This window comes from Octopus bimaculoides, chromosome 6 (assembly GCF_001194135.2).
Source record: "Octopus bimaculoides isolate UCB-OBI-ISO-001 chromosome 6, ASM119413v2, whole genome shotgun sequence".
Classification (NCBI taxonomy): domain Eukaryota; kingdom Metazoa; phylum Mollusca; class Cephalopoda; order Octopoda; family Octopodidae; genus Octopus; species Octopus bimaculoides.
In genome coordinates, this window is record NC_068986.1 from 45,310,396 (window position 1) to 45,333,970 (window position 23,575).

General features: G+C 35.7%; 1 protein-coding gene across 3 annotated transcripts in view; it reads right to left on the reverse strand.

Annotated features, from left to right (window-relative positions):
* The window catches only part of LOC106882562 (unconventional myosin-Ic), a 178,053-nt gene that overhangs the window by 71,020 nt on the left and 83,458 nt on the right, over positions 1-23,575 (reverse strand). For all 3 annotated transcript variants that reach the window (XM_052968713.1, XM_052968715.1, XM_052968714.1), the window contains exons 4-13: positions 19,646-19,844; positions 17,867-17,947; positions 16,696-16,875; positions 14,271-14,369; positions 11,669-11,779; positions 10,071-10,142; positions 9,704-9,823; positions 7,460-7,527; positions 6,067-6,172; positions 1,390-1,470 (exon numbers count right to left, since the gene is read on the reverse strand). In XM_052968713.1, coding sequence (XP_052824673.1) covers positions 1,390-1,470; positions 6,067-6,172; positions 7,460-7,527; positions 9,704-9,823; positions 10,071-10,142; positions 11,669-11,779; positions 14,271-14,369; positions 16,696-16,875; positions 17,867-17,947; positions 19,646-19,844 — 1,117 coding nt within the window. The remainder of the gene's footprint in view (positions 1-1,389; positions 1,471-6,066; positions 6,173-7,459; positions 7,528-9,703; positions 9,824-10,070; positions 10,143-11,668; positions 11,780-14,270; positions 14,370-16,695; positions 16,876-17,866; positions 17,948-19,645; positions 19,845-23,575) is intronic.

Genomic DNA, 23,575 nt, shown 5'->3' on the forward strand with positions numbered 1-23,575 from the left:
GACCTGGGATGTGGTGGTGAAGCACAACCTTCGAACTTTAGGCCTCACCGAGGCAATGATCAGTGACCGGGACCTTTGGAAATATGCAGCTAATGAATTTTATTTCTGTTTTACATACATTTTTTCACACTTATGGTTTTGTAAATTTGTATAACAAAACAACCACTTTTTGCAAAAAACAACCACTTCCTACCAAAACAACAACTGCCTATCAAAAAACCCTCCCAATTAGGGTGCAAAAGGGGAATCTGTGTCAGTCAGGAAGACAAAATTATGTATCTCAATCAGGAGCACAATAGATCAAACATGCTTTGAATGTACATTCATGAGATCTGTAGTCCAACACCATAAAACTAACACTCATTTTCTCTTATTCTTTTATTATCTATCCATCCATTCATTTTCACCCACCATTCTTGGGAAAGCCATGGGGACAGAATCTTCAAGTACTTCCGTCATAGGCTCCTATGAGAAGCAACCATCATTAGACTTTCTGGCTGGATTCTCAAGCATGACCAACTGAGGCTAAGGATATTATTCAGCCATCTCTTTCTTGGTCAACCCCTAGATCTCTTGCTTGTTGGCATGGCTTGAAGAATCTGTCATGTGATTCTTTATTCCAAATGTTAACCACTTGTCTGTAATATTGGAGTTATGACCTCTAAATGTGGAGAAGTGACAGCTTGACCTGGAGAGATTCCTTGATATTTGAGCTATGCACCCTGTTGAGTAATGTTACTCTAGAGATCCTTCAGAGGAACACTATTTTGGTTGTTTGTGTTCACAATCATACTCTTTCAGTCTTTATCCAACATTTATCAATGTTATTAAATTTATAAATGAGTAACATGAAGAATTGCATTGTCAATACATTGTCAATCTCATCATCATCATCATCGTCGTTTAACGTCCGCTTTCCATGCTAGCATGGGTTGGACGATTTGACTGAGGACTGGTGAACCAGATGGCAACACCAGGCTCCAATCTGATTTGGCAGAGTTTCTACAGCTGGATGCCCTTCCTAACGCCAACCACTCCGAGAGTGTAGTGGGTGCTTTTACGTGCCACCAGCATGAAGGCCAGTCAGGCGGTACTGACAACGGCCATGCTCAAAATGGTGTATTTTATGTTCCACCCACACAAGAGCCAGTCCAGGGGCACTGGCAACGATTTCGCTCAAAAGTCCTTACACATGCTGCAGGCACAAGTGCCAAAAAGGCAATGCTGGGCACAGGTGTCATCAATGTTTAAATTATAAAACTGAGATTCACAAAACTTGATTCAGTTGTTTCAGTATTGTTAAGTCAGACACTATCACAAACTTTTATTGAATTAGATTTTCATGTTCAATCATTTCAAGAGTTAATACAATACTAAAATGATGCTTACCATAATAGCTATCACACCAATTGGTCTCCCTTCAACCATATCACAGATAATTTTATTGTTAAAAAATTGAACTGGTTCCCACTGAAAGGAAAAAGAAGGTAAAGTTACATTTCAAATTGCAGAAGGATTCTAAGATCCCCAAGTTATTTAGAGACAATTTACACATTTGAATCCTATGATTGAGGATAAAAATATAAATTGATGATCAGTAAAGAGAACAAGTGCAATATTGAGAATGGCAACAATTGCTTAGTAATGTTTTTAGTCTTTGTAAATAGATTTACTATCAACCTCTGCATAACTCAATAAACATAAGGACATTACAAGATGCTACAGATGCAATGTTAGTAAAATAATACATAGTAATAATAATAATTTGGTGTTAATGTAAATAATTAAAATAATTCGATCTCTATTTTTTTTTCATTTTCTAGACAAATTAAAATATTTTCTGAATAATAAGAAAGAGAGAGTCAAATCTAGATATTTTCTATCACTGGAATCGAGTTTTAATTCTCCTTCACATAGCAAATGTAACTGTAAATTGGTGCCATACATGTACAATTCACTGATGTAAGGTTCAGATACACTTCAAAATTAGTGGGTATTCATTAGCTTCAGTGTTCAGTTCAAAATTAGTGAGTATTCATTAGCTTCAGTGTTCAGTTCAAAATTAGTGGGTATTCATTAGTTTCAGTGTTCAGTTCAAGTCCTTGTTCACAGTGCAACACAGTTTCAAGCAATTATATTATCAACACATTGGTATGAAAATGTGTTGGAAACTGAAACAAGTAAAAGCAGTAGCATCTGAAAACTTTCAAATAGTTTTTGAGATTCTGTTGTAAACCATTCTATGAATATAATTTAGTCAACAACATTGTCAATATTGGAGAATTGTTCACTCTTTGATGAAACCCACTTTACAGATTTACTGCCTGTCTTTGAAATACAAGGAAAGTACTGTTCATAGGTGTGGCAAGCTAAATGATTGTGCCACAGAGTGAGTCTCTGTGCGGTTGCTTAACTTACTAGAAATAGCAGCCAAATTTCTCAGATAACAACCTGTAGCTTCTACAACAAAAGAAGATATATGTGAATCCAGGATAGTGTAGTCCCAGATTTACTATATCTTAAAAAAAGACTGGTTAATCATAGTTTCAATGCCTTTGATAGGTCTTTCGAATCAAGACTGAGCTACCTTTAAGCTAAAATATAAAAAAAAAAAAAAAAAAAAAAAAAAAAAAAAAATGAATGTGGTAATGTATGTGACTAATTTTGAACTGAAAACGTTTCTGACTTTGATCAGTATCACCAGTGAAGGCAAATATATTTATACTATAAGTTAAAAGGAAATAAAGAAAATACATTATTGTTGTGTAATAAAGAAAAGCTATGTGGAAAGAATTATGTGAAAGTGTATGTAGAAACAAAGAGCCTAAAATTACATGCCATGAAAAACTTAACAAGTGACCTGAGATGGTAAAGCTATGTCACCAAAACATTGCCATCTGCAAAAAGTAGATTATAACTTGTTTTTGCTTATGTTTATAATTTTGCTTGTGTTTATAATTCTTATTAAGTTAGTTTGTTCATAGATGAGAGTAAAGGGTAAAGACTCCCTTTGGTCATGAACGACCATTGGATTGCACCTCTGAAGTTCCCCTCTGAGGCACAAGTTTAGGCAAGGAAGAACTTGGTTGTTATGCTAGTATAATCTATAAAAGAAAATATATAAGTAGCTAACAAATGGTTCAGACATACACATAGCATGTTCCTTTCATTTATAAATGTTTCTCCAGTTCCACCATTTAAGGCTGGCAGTTACTGGCTTTAAGATAAAAGTAAGTTCCATTTGACATAAAATGCTCTACAATAACTTTCTCAGTTCCATTCATGTATAATAACTATGTAGTTAATACAGTTTTCTTTCTTGAAATACCAAATAACCTAAATTCACAAGATCATGCCTACTTATGTTATCATGGTGGAATACTGTCATTTTTCAATTAACTCAAACCTGCCTTTTTGTTTTGTACAGTAACATAATCCAAGAGACTAAATTTAGACAGGATACAGTAAATTTTGTTTATAAGGACTTAAGACTAACTAGTTATATTTCAGATAAGACAAATGGAAAAAAAAATGTGGCTGTGTGGTAAGATGCTTGCTTCCCTACTATACGGTTCTGGGTTCAGTCCCACTGTATGGCACTTTGGGCAAGTGTTTTCTACTATAGCCTCAGGCCGACTAAAACCTTGTGAGTGGATTTGGGAGACGGAAACTGAAAGAAACCTGTCATATATATATATATATATATATATATATATATATATGTGTGTGTCTTTCTACTTGTTCCCTGCCACCACCACTTGACAACTGGTGCTGGTGTGTTCATATCCCTGTAACTTAGTGGTTCGGCAAAAGAGATTGAGAGGATAAGTACCAGGCTTAAAAAAAAAATAAGTACTGGGGTTGATTCATTAGACTAAAACAAATTCTTCAAGGTGGCATCCTAGCATGGCTGCAGTCTAATGACTGAAACAAGTAAAAGATAAACAACTTTATTTTACAAACATTGTTCTGGAGAAAACTTTTGACAGAATTAAATGGTCTGTTGTTTAGTGGGCAATTATAGGATTAGGTGCAAAAGGACCAGTTGTGGCGCTTTCCAGGTGATATATAAAGATGCTAAAACTAGGGTCAGTATTGGCAGTGCACTCAATTGGACTTACAATAAATGTATTCTCCACACTTTTCTTTTTGTCTTTGATTTAATTGTCCCAGAGTTCAGTGAAGGACTCCCATGGAAGATTTTGTATACTTTAACATGGTTCTCATTGTATAATCTGTCAAATAATTGTACAAGTTGCTTAAAACTTGAATGAGTTGAATTAAACGAAAAGGCATCAATCGTTTAAGTAAACAAGGCCAACTTAATATTGTGCAGTGAGTGGAAATAATGGGCACTCAACAAATTTTATGTAGTTCAAGTGGATTGAGACTTGATCAAAGCTTCAGGTACATCAAGTATGTTGAAGCAGTTAACAATATAAAGAAGCATTGAAAAGGAGATTATGGGTCACTAGAAATTAAACTGATGTCACAGACAAATCACTTGAAATAACAGGTAAATTTTGCTGCTCAAATTACATAAATAGTGCTGGAGATGGAGCTAGAAATATGTATAGTTCAGTGGAATGGAAAACATCAAACAAATTATTACTGCCCTCGTATGAAAAGACAGACATCTGAAGTATTATGGAATATGTCTGTGAAATTTGAAAAGCAAATATAGAGGATTTGTATCAAGTGTATAATGGTAACTTGTAAGGTTTATTGGTCAGTGAATAAAGTAACTAAGTATTAAGCACATTGACTGATGTATGCAGGTGAAACAAATTAGGTTAGAAAAGACATATATGAGGTAATATTCTGGAAGATAAAGTATCAAGAGTTGGTAGTGGAAGATGTTACTAGCAAAAGTAAACCATAGAAAACTTGAATGAAGTAAGTTGATCACATAACAAGAGGATCTTTCAGAGTAGATAACATAAGATTTAGACATAAAAAGATTTGTTACAGTAAGCATGAAATACATGTGTTGTGGTGATGGTAGTAGTGAATAGCAGAAGCATTAATGATGGTTGGTAGTGACTGTAACAGTGATGGTGAAAACAAATTAAAAAAATGTTTATCAAGAGGTGTTAGATTCCAGACCTATGTTAGGATATTATCTTTATATCTATTAAGATATACCACAGAGCTTTATCAAAGCAGAACAATTTACCCAATGAATTTATATACAGAATAGAAGAAAAGTCATATGATATTTAAATAATGTTGCTGAAGTTTAGATATAACAACATTAAACAGTGTCGACTGTGATTTGTATAACCTAACATTGATTGAATATTTTGTAGTGTAGTCCTTTCCTGACTATATCTCTAATGAGCAGACTACCAGTTCTTCACTTAATTTTCAAAACAATCTGGAGGAGTTTAGTTACTCTCATCCCCACCATCTCTCTCTCTTTCTCATGCTCCTTTCCATTCACATTTATAAAGAATTATAGCACTGGATCCCACCTCTACACAATGTACTGCATCAACCTTTCAACTTTGTCTGTCTGTGTCTCTCTCCTTTTCTCACTAACCCTTGACACTACTCCTTTCCCTTCCCCTTTCTATATTTCCCTTCCCAAAACTGTTTACACTGTTAATCTCTCCATTATCACACTCACATCATATTTCACCTTCCCATCACCATGCTGAAAATCATCACTCTTTTTCCCCTTTCTCCTTCCAGTCATGGTAGTTGTTTAGTCTTGCCTGTGACAAGGTAATCTCACAAGTGCCGGTGCTACAAAAGCCAAAAACCACCTAACACACTCTATAAAGTAGTTTGCATTAGAAAGAGCAACCAGTCATAGAAACCATGTCAAAATTGAAACACTGGAGTGCAACACAGCCATTTGACTTGTCAGCTTCATGTTGAAACATCCAACCACTTATGCTAGTGAATTGATATTGATAGATTATGTTGGTGATGACCAACTAAAATCTCATTATTTCATCTATGTTAAAATGAAATTTTAGTTAAGATTTTAATTTAAATGTGAACATTTTAGAACAGATAGTCTGAGACAGATTGTTAATAAAATGGTTAAGCCATTCTTACCTCAATCCCTTCACGTTGGTACTCTTCTTGTTCTGATTTCAATGTTAGCTCAATAAACAGCTGTTGGAGTTTCTCATTACAGTAGTTGATGCAGAATTGCTCAAACCTGGAAAAAGGAGAATGAATTCATGAACGAAACAACAAATCAGAATTTATTTAATTATATAAGCACAGGCATGGCTGTGTGGTTAAGAAGTTTACTTTGCAACTACAGGGTTTTGAGTTCAGTCCCATTATGTGGTATCTTGGGCAAGTGTCTTCTACTAAGCCCCAAGCTGACCAATGCTTTGAGAGTGAATTTGGTTGATAGAAACTGTGGGGAAGCCTGTTGTGTGTGTGAGTGTGTGTGTGTGTGTGTATGTGTGTAAGTATATATGCATGTATATGTGTATGTATATGAGTGTATGTCTTTGTGTTTGTCTCCCCTCCTGCTCACCGTTTGACAACTGGTATTGGTTTGTTTATGTCAGAGATTGATAGGATAAATATCAGACTGAAAAAAGAAAAAAAAGAAAGAAGTACTGGTGGTGATTTGATTGACTAAACCCTTCAAAGCAGTGCTATCTGAAATAAAACACAATCACATAAGAAAATGTAGTACCATAGTATATTTTAAAAGTGGAATGAAATGCTTGATCGTAGGTCAATGAAGATTGACTTCTGACTAAACAGCAACAACAATACAATTAATAAGAATATTATGACCACTGACACCACCAACAAAAACCCTACCAACACCAAAACCAACTCCACTACTAACCCACCAACTTTTGAGTAACCAACTAGTAATGACATTAATATCAGCATGAAAGCATTGTTTGTAACTACATATGAAGGTTGGAAAATATATGTGACATTACAAGATTTTCATAAGTACAAAGTCTACATCATATTTGGAGTGTTATTGTGACACTTGCAAATGAAGTAATTGTTTCAATAAGTCATAGAAGATGACATGCTCAAATTGGTACAGTTTCACAGAAATTTATTTGGAGCTAATGCTGTAAGAACAAAAAGAAAATGAGAATACAGATAATAATATGGAAATTCCAACAGTTCAGTGCATACACTAAGCTGTAGAAAGAGATTGTGCATCATAAACATCAAACAATTTGGAATAAGTTCTTTAACCCCAAAGTAAATGATGATTGAAAATTATATATGATAGCAACTTTCATCCTCCTAGTAACTCTATCAGAACACATTATCACTTTATAATACGAAAATAAATGGGAAAAATTAATTTTGCTTTATTCTCATAACATGGGATATTCTTGTTGTCAGAAACTTTATACTGTATTGTCAGGGCAAATGAAAGATGGAAAAAAAATTGTAATTATAATCAGCACTAACTGATACAAAAAGATTTCTGTATAAATTTAGTTTGACTTACCCATTTATTTGGAATATTTCGAAACCATATATATCTAATAGTCCTAGTAAAGTACATTTTTCTTTACACTAAAGAAATAAGAAAAAGAAACACATTGAAGAAGTAACAGCATGTATGAAGCCACTGATAAATATACAAGATTAAGGATTACATTTTTATATAATTTATAAATTTTCTTTTCAGAAGTGTCAATTTCATATAATTGTTCAGTTTATGAACTATTTCTTAAATTTAAAATATACAGTTTCATTTTTGAAGAACTAATTAGAACACATTTTGAATTTATTTGACAGAATAGTTAGATACCAAGGGATGAAAATGTTATCTCTAGTCTAATTAGTTTTGATGTCTCTCATCTCAGTTTGGTTCTTAATGATGAGTTAAGAAAAAAAGAAAAGAAAAAATGCTCAATTGAGATTGGCATGGAGTTGCTCACTAACAAATTCTAGAGTCTAGTCTAGAGTCTAATCACTTTGCATTTTTACCACTCCTACTGTAGCCTCGAGGAGGCGCAATGGCCCAGTGATTAGGGCAGCAGACTCGCGGTCATAGGATCGTGGTTTCGATTCCCAGACCGGGCGTTGTGAGTGTTTATTGAGTGAAAACACCTAAAGCTCCATGAGGCTCCGGCAGTGGATGGTGGCAAACCCGGCTGTACTCTTCCACCACAACTTTCTCTCACTCTTTCTTTCTGTTTCTGTTGTACCTGTAATTCAAAGGGTCAGCCTTGTCACACTCTGTGTCACGCTGAATATCCCCGAGAACTACGTTAAGGATACACGTCTGTGGAGTGCTCAGCCACTTGCACGTTAATTTCACGAGCAGGCTGTTTCGTTGATCAGAACCTTCGACATCGTAACCGACGGAGTGCCAACAACTGTAGCCTCTGCTGCTTGGAGCTGGCTAGGGTTTGTGCCACCTCTAGCTGGAACCACTTGACTCAATTAATTCCATCACCTAAATTATGTTCCACCCTCATCAACCCATCCACATAAATCCCTATCCTTAATTTTCTCTTTTAAGAATGTCAGACTTTTGAAATTTCTCTTTAGCAATGCAGTTATTTTAAGAGAGCTGCTTCCCGCATGCACTGTCTTGTCTCTCTCTTTTCTCTCACTGCTTTCGATGGTGAATGGAATCATGACAAAAAGAACCACCACCATAAAAGAGGTATCTTTTAAACATAACAGTATATTCATTAAACAATGAGACAGTCACATCTGGAACACCTTTGATCATGGATCTGCTTAATCTGGGTTGAACTGGGATTAATGTAGGGTTTCCATCATCAGTCAATGTTAACCATGCATCTGCAGCCCTGGGAAGCTGTTTTGAAGAAGACTAGCAGTCACTCATGCATGCAAGTCTCTTCTCTCCATGCCATTGATGTTTATTCAAAGGAAAAACTAACTTAAACCAATAAAGTTTAGCAGCAGTGTCATTGCAGACGCTGCTGTTAGAATGCAAAGAGTAGGAATTATCCAATATTCTAATGACTCTGCCAAGTTACCTTGTTGGGTTAAACTGGGGTTAAATAACATCAACAACATCATTTAGAGTTAATTAACTAGTATCAATTAACAGCACTATGCATAACAGCAACATAAATTTTACATTCTTAAAAGTGCTGACCAATATTCAAGAAACTGTTTTATATGTCTGTTGTATTATTTTATATAAGTATTTGCATATATTAACCCTTTTGATACCAACTCACTAGAGACTGCTCCTGGTTCTATGATACAAACTTTACATTTCAAAGTAATTTAAATTAAAACCTTCTGTGTTAATGTATGTTCCAAACACCAGCTTAATAATAAAAAGAAAATTATTTTACTAAATTCTTTATTATTTTCAAAATTAATATGGTAATTAAAGAGGTAAAAATAATGATAATGAATCATTTTGAAAATTTTCAATTACAACAATATAAGCTAAAACATGACTAATGTTAGTTGTAAACACCAAAGTCAAAAATATAACAGTAATTAATAACGATTTCAAATTTTTGCTACAAGAGCAGATTGGGGGAGGGGATTAAGTCGATTACATCGACCCCAGTGCGTAACTGGTACTTATTTAATTGACCCTAAAAGGATGAAAGGCAAAGTCGACCTCGGTAGAATTTGAACTCAGAACGTAAAGACAGACGAAATACTGCTAAGCATTTCGCCCGGCGTGACAACGTTTCTGCCAGCTCACCGCCTTCTGCCAGAGGTGTTTAAAATTTCATTATTTTCTTACTTTTGTTGCAAGAGATGTGTTAATCTTTTTGACAATCCAAGTAAAAAGCCTGTCATATATTCCTTTAGCAAGAGCATCTCGAGCATAAATTGCTTGTTCCAAATTTAACGGAGTCTGCATCTAGAAAAAGTAATAAATATGTGTTGAATTAGTGAAATATAGTTTTGGCCACTGATGAATTATTAATAAAGAACCCATGTTACATGATGAGGATGATGATGATGTTTGAACTGATCATTAACAAACCATGCAATTTGTATTCTGTTATTAATATAGAATCAAAATATGTTAATACATTCTTTCTGATTAAATATTACAGTGAAAACTAAAAATTCATCAAATTTTTGTAATATAAAATGAGGCATACCTTTTCCTGTCGGACATCAATAGTTCGGTTTTCCAAAGCTGCAATTAGCTGCTCTTCAGGACATCCAAGTAACTATAAACAAAGAAATATATTTACGGTGCCTAAATTTCCAATAGCAAAAAACATAAATTAATGAGCGAGTCTGCTATAAATAGGAGCCAAATATCCTTAATATCATCTTAAAAAATGACATTTGTATCGTGGATTCCTGGTTACAAAGTGCTTGAGTAAAAGATAGAAAGGTAAGAATTTGAATTCCTTTGATTATGGTTAAGTTTTCATAATCAGGGATGACCTGGAGCTAAAAAAGGTCATCCAGTCTTGTTTTAATTAACCACTAGAAAGGCTACATTTTACATCTGTATTTACTGTAGTATCTAAACAGCTGCTGAGATTAAACATATTTAATTACTTTTTCAAAAACCACATCCTTGACAAAGGTAAAGTAAAGGGTAGTAATATAACCAGGTGGAGGTGTTAGGACAAGGAGGAAGCATCCCAGGTGATGCTTTTGTGGGGGTGGCACTTCTGACCTAGCGGCCAAGAAGTGGAGAGTGGGGAGAAAACTCACGAGCTATCCCAGGCAGCACACATTCTGGTTACACCACTGTTACAGCATCTTTTTTATTCTTTTACAGAGTCAAGAATTTTTCAACCTTAAGCTGAAGTATTATATTCAAGAACAGTTTAAAACAATTACTGTAGTTAATTACTCAGAGACATATTTGCATTAAAATAAAAGTTAAGTAGTGCTAATGTATTTAATGAAGTGAGCATTAAATGTCTAATTTTAAAAGACAACATTAATTCAAAGATTAAAATTATTTTAATCATTTCAGTAAGGAAGATAACTCTGTACATGTTATTAGACCTAAGCATAAAACTTCAGAGGACTAGTGAAAGTAATGATTAAAAAATCATAAAGTTAATGTTCAATATTATAGATGGGCACCAAAAATCATAGCCATGACTTGCAAGTGAGTATGATCTGGTAGCATGTACCATGATTTTGCCCATTATTTTAGGTGCCTATGTAATCATGAGCAGACATAGACACCCTCTCCACCTCCCATCATACAATTTTTCACTTTTTGCTTTCTTTAAGAGCATTGTCTTTCAGTGGTTTATTAGCTTCCATTTTGCTACTAGCCTTTAGCTTTCAGTTTGTTTTCCATCATTATCATCACATCAAGGATGTAACAGCTTGAGGGAGAGAGAGAGAGAGAGAGAGAGAGAGAGAGAGAGAGAGAGAGAGAGAGCTGCACCAGCAAAGGCTGGTACTCATTTTCTGTTGGGAAGACAAGAACAATGTGAAATGAAGTGCCTTACTCAAGGACTTAACTTGTTACCTAACCCAGAAATTGAACAACCAAACCTTATGATAACATCCAGGCCACTCATTTATGCATCCATGATTAAGTGCAAAAAACAAAGTATATTATAAAAAAAATCAGGTTACACTTGCAATTACCACATGAAATGCAATATGTTAAGCTTTGAAAAATACCTGATTTATCCAACCTAAACATACTTATTTACAAGATAAAGCAAACAGTTCAATAAGAGAGACATTTCCAGTAAGTGGTTGAATTACTTACTTTGGCAATATAAGTTTCATGTCCATTAAGTGATAGTTTAGCCACACCCTGGTCTTCTTTATGAGTTATATTTCCTAAGTGGATCACAGCGGCAACAATAGCAAACAAGGACTGAAAGAGAAGAAAAAAGGAAATGGAATGTTTGCAAATGATAATGAATTTCTAAATGGAAAAGATAAAAATGAGATTATTCATCGTTTAACGTCCGCTTTCCATGCTAGCATGGGTTGGACGATTTGACTGAGGACTGGTGAACCAGATGGCTACACCAGGCTCCAATCTGATTTGGCAGAGTTTCTACAGCTGGATGCCCTTCCTAATGCCAACCACTCCGAGAGTGTAGTGGGTGCTTTTACGTGCCACCGGCACAAAAGCCAGTCAGGAGGTACTGGCAATGGCCATGCTCAAAATGGTGTATTTTATGTGCCACCTGCACAGGAGCCAGACCAGTGGTACTGACAATATATAAATAAATAAAAGGCTGAGCAATATGACGTATAACAAAAATAATAGACAATTTGAAAAATAAAGAAAAAATCTTTTGACAATATCCACTGTTAACAAGATGAGTATAGGATTGGCTGGCCGATATTTTCAGACAACATGGTGCTACTTGGCTTGTCCGACAGTAATCTCCAGCATGCACTGAACGGGTTTGCTGCCATGTGCTGTAAGGCAGGGATGAGAACAAGTGTTGTGAAGACTGAGACAATGGCCCTCTCAAGAAAGTCTTCCAGATACACTCTGCGTGTTAATGGCATTTCACTGAGGCAAGTGGAGAAGTTTAAGGCTGTTGAATGTTAAAATTGCAGGTGTTGTCACAGTAATGTGCCAGCTTCAACATTCAATCTTCAGAAGAGGAGAGGATGATGAAAATGCCAAACTTACTATCTTTAATTTGGTTTATGTGCCTATCCTTAGATATGGTCATGAATGTTGGGCAATGACCGAAAGAATTCAAACATGAACACAAGCAGCTGAAATGGGATCTCACTGAAAAATCTCTGGGGTGTGTTATGTAGCTTGGAGATCAGGGAGTCTCTCTAGGTTGAGTTTCAACTTCTCTCCATCAGTATTATGGACATGTAATTAGAACGTTGCAGGCAATGATCACAAAACAGATTCTTCAAGTCAAGCCAAACTGGTAGGAGATCTAGGGGTAGATCATGAGTAAGATGGCTGGATAACATCCATAGTTTCAGTTGGTCAAGCTTAGGAATCCAGTAGGAAAATGTAATAATTGTTGTTTCAGATAGAACTTTATGGAGGAAGGGCTTAAGGACTCCTATGTAATGACCGTCTCAGGAACAATGGGCAGTAAAGATGGAGGGACATTAACAAGATGTAAAAGAAACTGTATTGTAATCCTTCATCATAAGTTTCACTTTTGACTATTGACTATGTAGAGCACAAAAAGACGAAACAAATATTTACTGGTATACTTCATGCAGAAAGTTAATAATTACTGGTACATTTCATCACCATCATCGCCACCTTCTCTTCCTTCTTCTTCTTAATATCCACTTTCCCATACTTGCATGGGTCAGATGAAATTTTTTGAGGCAGGTTTTCTACAATCTTCGCCTGTTTCCAAACATGCTAATATTTCCCCATGGTTAGACATATCTTCATGGATGACTGGACACAAATAACACTGCCCTTAACATGGTGATACCTATTTACAACTATCATGCAACATCAAGATCAGGAGGTACAAACACACAGCCCCACACACACACAAATTACCAGCCCAGGGCCATAGTAAAAGACTGAACTCAAACCATGTGGTTGGAACCAAACTTCTTTCCCACAATTATGCCTGCACTTATAAAGCAAAAACAAAATATTGAATAATATGGATATTCTAATGTCTTAAATTATATTTCCAAAAATCTATGGGTTACCTAGCAGCACACCATTTAGGAACCACAGGTACAGAAAATATTGAGAATAAAATTCCAATCTGATAGATCTTAGTCTTCTCTAAACTATTATGCGTCTAATGTTAGAGATCATAGGAACAAGGTGTCAATGAAGTAAATTACTCTATTAGGAATCTCATCTGCATCACAATCTTAGTTTAATAAGAGCTTACCACTACAACCATGAAGGCGCAATGGCCCAGTGGTTAGGGCAGCGGACTCGTGGTCATAGAATCATGGTTTCGATTCCCAGACTGGGCGTTGTGAGTGTTTATTTGAGCGAAAACACTTAAAGCTGCACAAGGCTCTGGCAGGAGATGGTGGCGAACCCTGCTGTACTCTTTCACCACAACTTTCTCTCGCTCTTACTTCCTGTTTCTGTTGTACCTGTAATTCAAAGGGTCAGCCTTGTCATACTGTGTCACGCTGAATATTCTTGAGAACTACGTTAAGGGTACACATGTCTGTGGAGTGCTCAGCCACTTGCACATTAATTTCACGAGCAGGCTGTTCCGTTGATCGGATCAACTGGAACCCTCGACATCGTAAGTGACGGAGTGCCAACAACAACCACTACATCCACACCAAAACAAGGTGATTAAAAATGCAATTTTAAAAATTCAATTATTACACACAGAATATGCTGATATTGAAACTTAAGTTTAAATATAACATCTTACTTCTTCTTCAGAACAGGAGAAATCACAGATTTTCAAAGCTTGACGCATTTCTTCAAAGTTCTTCTTGTCGTCAATAGATGCAATCTTAATACTTTTTCCCTGAAAATATATGTTGAATACTTAATGGCACAAACAGATATAACAATTTTTTGTACAGAAACATGAATAAGTTTTGTAAAAAAGAAGTGTAGTCAATTGAATAACTCAGTATATTACAAGTGCTTAAAACTGCAAGTAATATACTGGAGTTCATTCAGTTGTATGTAAAGCAAAGTAGACATCTCTTTTACTCTTTTACTTGTTTCAGTCATTTGACTGTGGCCATGCTGGAGCACCGCTTTTTTAGTCGAGCAGATCGACCCCAGGACTTATTCTTTGGAAGCCTAGTACTTATTCTATCGATCTCTTTTGCTGAACCGCTAAGTTACAGGGACGTAAACTCACCACCATCGGTTGTCAAGCGATGCTGGGGGGACAAACACAGACACACAAACATATAAATATATACGACGGGCTTCTTTCAGTTTCCGTCTACCAAATCCACTCACAAGGCTTTGGTCGGCCAGAGGCTATAGTAGAAGACACTTGTCCAAGGTGCCACGCAGTGGGAATGAACCCGGAACCATGTGGTTGGTAAGCAAGCTACTTACCACACAGCCACCAGAATTTTTAACTTATAACTTAAAAATAGACAAGGAAGGTTTCCATACTGTATCATTCAGTCTAGGAGAGGGATACTTTGGTAAAGATTAGATTAAACTTCTGTAAATAAATGTGCATAGGGAAAACATGACCAGAGGGAGTCAGGGTTGCAATTTAGTTGAGGAAAATATTATAAAAAGTGTTGATGTGTGAAGGTTTATAAGGCATTACCTATGTATTTCTTTTGCATGTAATCCAAAATATGTGGTGGGTACACTGTCCCACAGATTTGATGTGAGTACTGTACATGGTCTTGTAGAGAGCTAGCATTTTTCAAGACACTTTTTAAAAGGGGATAGCCAGAGGAGGAAGGGCAGTACTCACAACTGAGACTAGTGGGAGTAATCTATGTTTAGACTGGTGACCTATTCAAATGACTTACAGCAACTGAACTCTGTTAGAGGTACTCAAGAGCCCAAAGGTGATGCTAATTAGGCCACAGATTAAGTTAACCACCAAGAGTAAGAACAATCACGCATAAAGGGTTTTACACAATTTCTGTTTACCAAATTTCACAAAGCTTTCATCAACCCAAGGCTATGGCAGAAGGTGTTCTATACTGGGATCAAACCTCAAACCACATGGTTGCAAACAAATTTCCCAACCAAAAGTCATGCTTACAACAAATATTCCTGGAAGAAAAAATCTTTGTAGAGCAGACTTCCTACTACAAAGTCCAAGCCTTGTTGCTTGTATGCCTCAGTGAGCCTGAGAGTTAAGCCAGAGGAGCACAAGCTTCTGGTGGGGCTTCCCATGATGGACAGGTCAAAGAAAATGGGCCAGACTAATAAAGATCCAAGAGGTAAAAATGAGTTTGCATAGGGCCAACACCCCTACAGTACGCTACAGACATCAAAGACAATTTAATAATCAACAAGCCTTGGGAGAGGAAAGTCTTCTTTCAGGGAAATAGAAAGGACAGTACAGGTACAAGCCAGAGTTGAGAACAATGAGAAAAGTTGTTGATGGCCTATGCTCAATAGGAATCGAATGGGGTTAATTAATAAGTGGAACAGACTTCAGTATATGATATATACGTCTTCATTATGAAAAGTTTTCAAGGATTGTAAGATGAATATTTGAATAACACATCCTTTTAACAACAGACAAGCACAAAAGTTTTAAGCTCAAACACTAGCCTTAACAATGCTATTTTCATGTGATTAGTTACCTAACTATTGTAAGATAATCCATTTCAACTTTTTCTAAATAGTTTCAAAGTTTTTGCATAGCCAAACAAGTAACAATGAGAATTTCACTGACAAGTGAATTATAGCAGTGGTCTTCAGGGGGTGGACAAATAATCATATTTAATAAAACTAAGATAGTTATAAGTCTTTACATATGTAATTTACTCTGGCTATAGACATTAACACAAGGGAGATAACTACATGATACCTCACAACACGAGACAGAATTAGAAATTTGAATTTGAAATTAAGGAATATGAAGATGCATAGCGTTCATTATTTTTTTAATTTGAAGTTCCCACAGTATCTACTTAGTGGGAAACATGTATAGCACTATTTCATTCGTTTTAGAAATATCTGCTTTCTCATTAATAAAGAGGGAGCAAAAGTGTTTAGTTATTACTATTTGGAGGTAGGAGGCTGGGATTTTTCACTTTATAAACTACTGAATAATATAACAAACACAACAGGGTTTTAAACAAAAGAAATATATTTATTATAAATAAAGTTATAGTACTTTAAATGCATATTACCTGACATAAATAGTGGTACTTATTGGGATCACCATCTAAATTCAGTTTCTCAAGTAATTCCTGATCTTTGCTGCATAAAAGTTGGTAAAACACATGAAAATTACGTTCTCCAGGTGCATGGTGAATAACTCGAGATTTTTCCAGAAGATAGTTGAGTATATGTCCACCCACAGGAGCTCCCTTTAATAGAATTTAAAAAATATGGTCAGTATATTTTCCAAGGTCTACTTTATAAAAAAGACTCTTACAGTTACCAAAAGAGATATCGAAACACAGAAATAGACAAAGTAAAAAGAGAAATGAGAAGAAGAAAAAAAAGAATATATAGAAAGTGAATAAATTGTAAAAGTGACAGAGAAAATATTTTAAGAAAAGAAAGAAGAGAAAAAGAGACAGGAACATAGAGAGAGTGATCTCATATTTACTTAAACCTGAAACCTCATAATAATCATTGCGTTACCCATGGGAATTCTATGGCTTTGAAAAACTTTATGATTGCTGGAAGTTTAGAGAGCTATGAAATACATAATTTCTTTTGTAATTGCATTTTCCCTCAGGTGCTGATTCTTAAGACAGTGTAAAGTCTGCATAGGTAGTATTGAAGGTGCAGTCTTAGGAGAGAACATCTTTGAAAACTATATTCTTTGTTATACACTTGTCATCTTTTCCACCTGAATGTTACCTGTTATTCTTATCTTAATGCCAACTTGTAAACATGCTCATACAACGGTCCATAACAAAATACTGGTTCACTTCTCTTCACATTTCTATTGTGATTACATTATTATAATTATAGAAAATGAGTTGAAAAAATAATCAACATCATCATCATTCTAATGTCCACTTTTCCATGCTGACAAGGGTTGGACAGAAGTTATTGGGGTGGATTTTCTACTACTAAATGTCCTTCCTGTTGCCAACTTTCACCTGTCTCCAAGTAAGGTAATATTCCCCATGACCAGGCATGCTTTTGTGGAAGACTGTAATTCAATGACATGGCTTCTTACATGACAGTGACATTCATTCACAATGCCAACACAAAGCCGAGGCAAGAAGACACACATGTACATATGATGGGCTTCTTTCAGTTTCTATTAAACAAATCCACACAGAACAGCTAACAATGTTAGCTGTTAGTTGTGTTTACAACTTTAAAATGTGTACCACTTACCTTATAATCAAATTGTATATCCATAAATTTGCCAAATCTGCTAGAATTATCATTTCGCGTAGTTTTAGCATTTCCAAACGCCTATAAAAGAAAATGAGATTTTTTTTTCTGAAATGTTTTAAATTCAAATTATGCTTAAATTAAATTTTTTTCTACAACTATATGCAAACAAAAAATTCCATATTTAAACTTGTATCAGCCACTGGATTGTGGCCATATTGGGGTACCATCTTGAAGGATTTAGTCGAACAAATTGACCCAAGTATTTATTATTTTTAAGTCTGGTAATTATTCCATCAGTTTTCTGCTGAACTGCTAAGTTAAGGGTATGTAAACAAACCAACACCGGCTGTCAGGTAGTGGAGGGGACAAACACAAACGCACAGACATACACACACAGATATATAGATATATGCAACAAGCTTCCAAACAGTTTCCGTCTAGTAAATTCACTCACAAAAGCACGGGTTGGCCCAGGGCTATAGTAGAAGACAATTGTCCAAGGTGTTGCACATTGGAACTAAACTCAAAACTAGGGCTGGATTAAGATCCACAGAGGCCCTAAGCACTCAAAAGGTTTTAGTGCCCCCACATATATGTAATCCAAAATATAAACAATAATAAACCATAAAATAAATTTTTATTCTTCAAAATGAAATAAAACTAACAGTAAGATGGAAAAGAATGTTTATTTTATTATACTTCCACTTTATTTATATTTGAAAAGTTTTCTCCAACTTTCTTTAATTGCAATGTTTTTGAGCAGATCTTCAAAATTAATCTTCCGTAATGCATCTGCTTCTCTTCTTGGTAAAAATAAAACATCCAACCTGCCTTGTAGCATGGTTGTTTTGATGAGATTTTTAATATACTTCAACTGAGAAAATGAATGCTTAGCTGATCAATTTGTGACCATTAATGTTAAAAATATATGAAAGGTAATGTCTACATTTGGAAAGACACACTCAATATTTATTTTAGCAAGTCTAAAATGATTTCTAATGTGCCGTAAACTATTTACAATTACTGTGGTGCCCACCCTTCCCTCGATGCCCTAAGCATGTGCTTATTTTGCTTAAGGGTTAACCCAGTGCTGCTCAAAACCATATGGTTGCAAAGTGAGCTTTTGGACCACATAGCCATGCCTTCTTCTAATTTTTGCTTTTCCACCTGTTTGGGAAGAATCAATATATAATAACTACACCCACTAGCCACCAATCAAAAGCATAACCAAGGTAGTTTTAGAACATCATTTTTGCTGTGATGGATGGGTCTTCTCAAGCACAGTGAATCACCACTCCTCATCAACTCATCAGGCATTGGTCAGCTTGAGGCAATAGTAGAAAATACTTACCTGTGATGCTACACAGTGGGATTGAACTTGAAACAATGTGGGTAAGAAGCAAACTTCTTAACCACACAGCCAATCACTTCTACCCCATATCTCGTCATGTATTATTCTCTCCTCATATTCTTATGAAACTACCTTCTCACCTCACATCCTAATCCACTGTCTGTATCCTCTTTTATATTCACCTTCTGTATCTTGAGATACTCTGGCATCTCATAACTACCATCTCTACCTCTTTTTCTAGCTACTCCCACCCCACCTTATACTATGTTGACTTGCCATATATCTCATCTATAGCAAGACACCTGTGCTTTCCCTTAATCATACTTTAGTCTCTCAACACCTGACTGACTGACTGACTGACTGACTGACTGTATGTATATATGGATGTATGTATGTATGTATGTATGTATAAAACAGACACTTACCTCTAAAACTGGGTTGGATTTTAAAAGCCTGTCTTTGACCCTTTCAACTTCACTGGAATGAACATTGCATGCTGCTATGTATTGAAGCAACTTTTTGGATGCTTCTGTTTTGCCAGCTCCAGATTCCCCGGAGATAAGTACACATTGGTCCCGATTTTCTCCTCGCATCGATCGATAAGCAGCATCAGCAATAGCAAAGCTATAAATAAAGTGATAGAAAATTCAATTAATTTTGGTAACGGATCTAAAAATAATATATAATATTATATATTTTACAAGGATATATATACTGTAATACTATAATGTACATAATATATATAATATATAAAAATATATATAATATAAATAATAATTAAATATATAATATATAGAAATATATTATGTATAATATATATTTTTTGAATAGTTGCTTAAGGGATGCTTAAAATATCTCATGGAATAGGATATGGTCTAGTCATCTACATAGTTAATCAGATTGTACAGGAAACTATCACAGCAGATGTTGCAGCTCTATAGTCAACTGTTAACTGTTACAAAGAGGTATTAAATTGATGGACCGGGTTATGAAAATTAGAAAAAGAATTATAGCTCAACTAATTAGCAAGAGAATTAGCCTGAATGAGATACAGTTTGGTTTTGTGCCAGGAAGAAATACTACTCTTGCTCTCTTTCTAGTAAAGCAATTGCAGGAGAAGTAAACTACTGCACTTGGCTTTCATCAATCTAGAGAAAGCCTTCAATAGGGTTCCTTGCTCTGCAATCTGGTAACTGTTGTGGAAGCTAGGAAAGATGAATGACTGGAGAGAGACACCCAAGCCATTTACAGGGGTATGGGCAGTAAGGTAAGAGTAAGCTATGAGTCATCATTATCATCATCATTATTTAATGTCTGCTTTCCATGCTGGCATGGGTTGGATGAGTATGGCAATGAATTTAGTATGCAGGTCAGAATTCTTCAAAGCTCAGTTCTCAGCCCCAATTTATTTTCCACCTTCCTCCAGGATATAACAGAAGAATTTAAGACCAGCTGCCTGAGGGAACTGCTCAATGCTGAAGGCCTTATTCTCATGGCTGAATCTGTAGAAGAATTAGAAAAGAAATTCCAGGGTGGAAGCAAAACCTGGAATCAAAGCTAGTTTGGCAAAGACCAATGTTCTCTAGTAAGCAGGAAAACAGAATATACTAATCCCTTCAGGAAAATGATGAAAATGGACCTGTTTGATATGGATAAAAGATGTAAGTAGAAATTCCATATGTTGTACCCAATGTAAACCATGGACACATAAAAGGTGTAGTGGATTCATAGGAAAATTAACAAAGAATAAACTTTGTTTGTGGTAGATGCATAAGAGCAATAAACACCAAGAAAACAGAAGAAATAGTTTTTCTTGAACGACCAGGAGGATTCTTAGAGGTAGTAGGTAGTTTCAGAAAATGAATTGGCTGGGGAAAGTTCAGAGAATTATTATCTCTGTTGGTAATAAAAAGCTTGTCTCTTTCAGAGTGAAAGCCAGATGGTGTGATGCTTATGTATGAACAGCAATGCTACATGGTAATGAAACATGGGCCGTGAATGCAGAAGATATGCAAAGATTAGAAAGAAATGAAACTAACATGCTCCACCTGATGTGCAATGTTAGTGTGCATGTATAACAAGATGCAAATGTGTTGACAAAAAAACTGGGCATAAGAGGAATCTTGTGCCCAGATGAATCTTATGTAATGTGCTAGAGAGAAGACTGTACTAGTATGGTCATGTGATATGTATGGATGAGGACAGTTGTATAAAGAAGAGCTGATCACTAAATATGGATGGAACCTGTGGTGGAGGGAGACCAAGGACAATGTGGGACAAAATAATAGTGAAGACTGACCTAAGGTTGAGTCTTACAAAAGAGATGACAAAACTAAGATGATTGTCAAAAATGAGGTCTTAAAAGCATATGGTTTATGTCAATGCTCTGCATCCTATTTGTACCTGTCAAGTCTTCCCCACAACCCACAACTCACTTTCATAACACCCATCTCTTAATCTCCCTTCTATGGTACTATTTCCTTGCAGGTTGTAATTACATGGGAACACAAAAGCATATATTTCATCCTGTCTTTTGTGCTATCACTTATCCTTCTCTTTGAAACCACTTCCCTTGTCATCCATCCTGCATTCTCAACATCATGCCTTAGCACTACATTTTCTATTGAATCCTTCCTTCTCCTGAACACCCTCTCATACACTGACACCTGCACCCCAACATTTGTTGATCACTCACTGTATCTAACCCCATGAACCTCTGATCTACATCTCAGTTACTGCTCGTCCCTCTCTCTCCCTCCCTCACACTTCATATAATTTCTCTATTTCTCATTTATCTATGACTTTATGACACTGATACTCTCCATCCTTCCTTTTATGTCCTTCCATCTATCACCTCCTCCTCCCTGGCCCACTTCTATTTTCCTTTATCATCTCTTCAAACTGAGATTCACCATTGATCACACCTCCACCCTTGGTTACCAATCACTGCATCCACCTCTATCTCTAACCATCAGTCACCCTCCTTTTATCAGTCTTGAAAACCTACCCATCCAGCTAGGATCAAATTTCTGTCCTTATTCTCCCTTTATCCATCTTTTTGTACCCTGACACTACATCTCCACTATTCTTTCTCTCTTTCCAGCCGGGGGGATCTCCTTTACAAGACACCTGTTCCTGTCGTTCTATCATACATTAGCCTCTCAATACCAAGTACAAAGCTACCTTTAATAATACTGTACTTCGCTCAATTGAGGGGTCTTGTCTTGTGAGTTACTTGGCAACCTCACTAATGCTGGTGCCATGAAAAAAATAAAAAATACCCAGTACATACACTATAATATGGTGGGCATTAGGAAGGGCATCCAGCCATAGAAACCATGCCAATACAGACATTGGAGTTCAATGCAGTTGTTTGGCCCATAGAATCTTGTCAAACTATCCAACTCATACTAACATACAACTATGACGTTTAATGATGGTGATGACAACAACGATGACGATGATGATGAATTTGCAGAGTAAGGGTATTATTAACTAAACTGATGGTACGCTATTTGTACTCCTTTATTTTTTTTTCTTAATTTTAGTGGGTTGAAAGGTAAAAATTAATTCAAATTGTATATAACTCAGAGCTTAAACTTCCAAATTCTGGAATATCCTTAACAAAAGTCTTGTCACGTAGGTTCTTTAATCTAGAGTAAATGATTTGAGATAAAATTTTGTTAGCATTAGCTAGGCATAACTTAACATTTTGCTTATCATAATTTACCGCCTGATAGTCAAGAATGAAACAAAACTCAAATTCTATACTTTAGCAAAAGATGATGCACAAATTTATTCTAATGTTAAATAGCAAATAGAAAGAAAGAACTTACCATGGAGTGACCACTGCAAGCAAAGTAGGAACTTTCCATACAGTGATCACTGCAAGGGAGACTACCCTTGATTACATAGAAAAATAATCTACACATGAGTTATATATATATTTTTTTTACTTGTTTTAGTCATTTGACTGCGGCTATGTTGGAGGACCGCCTTTAGTCGAGAAAATCGACTCCAGGACTTATTCTTTGTAAGCCTAGTACTTATTCTATCGGTCTCTTTTGCCGAACCGCCAAGTTACGGGGACGTAAACACACCGCCATCGGTTGTCAAGCGATGGTGGGGGGACAAACACAGACACAAACACACATACATACATATATACATATATATACATATATATATATATATGTATGATGAAGAAATGGATATAAGTGTGGGTGGGGGAGAGAAAGGAAAGCAAAAATTAATAGTATCATTTACAGTTGTGAAAATGATTTAAATAAGGGAAATTCACTTAAAGAAAAAAGCCAAAGAGGAAATCATTAGCTGCCAAAGTAGATAATAACATA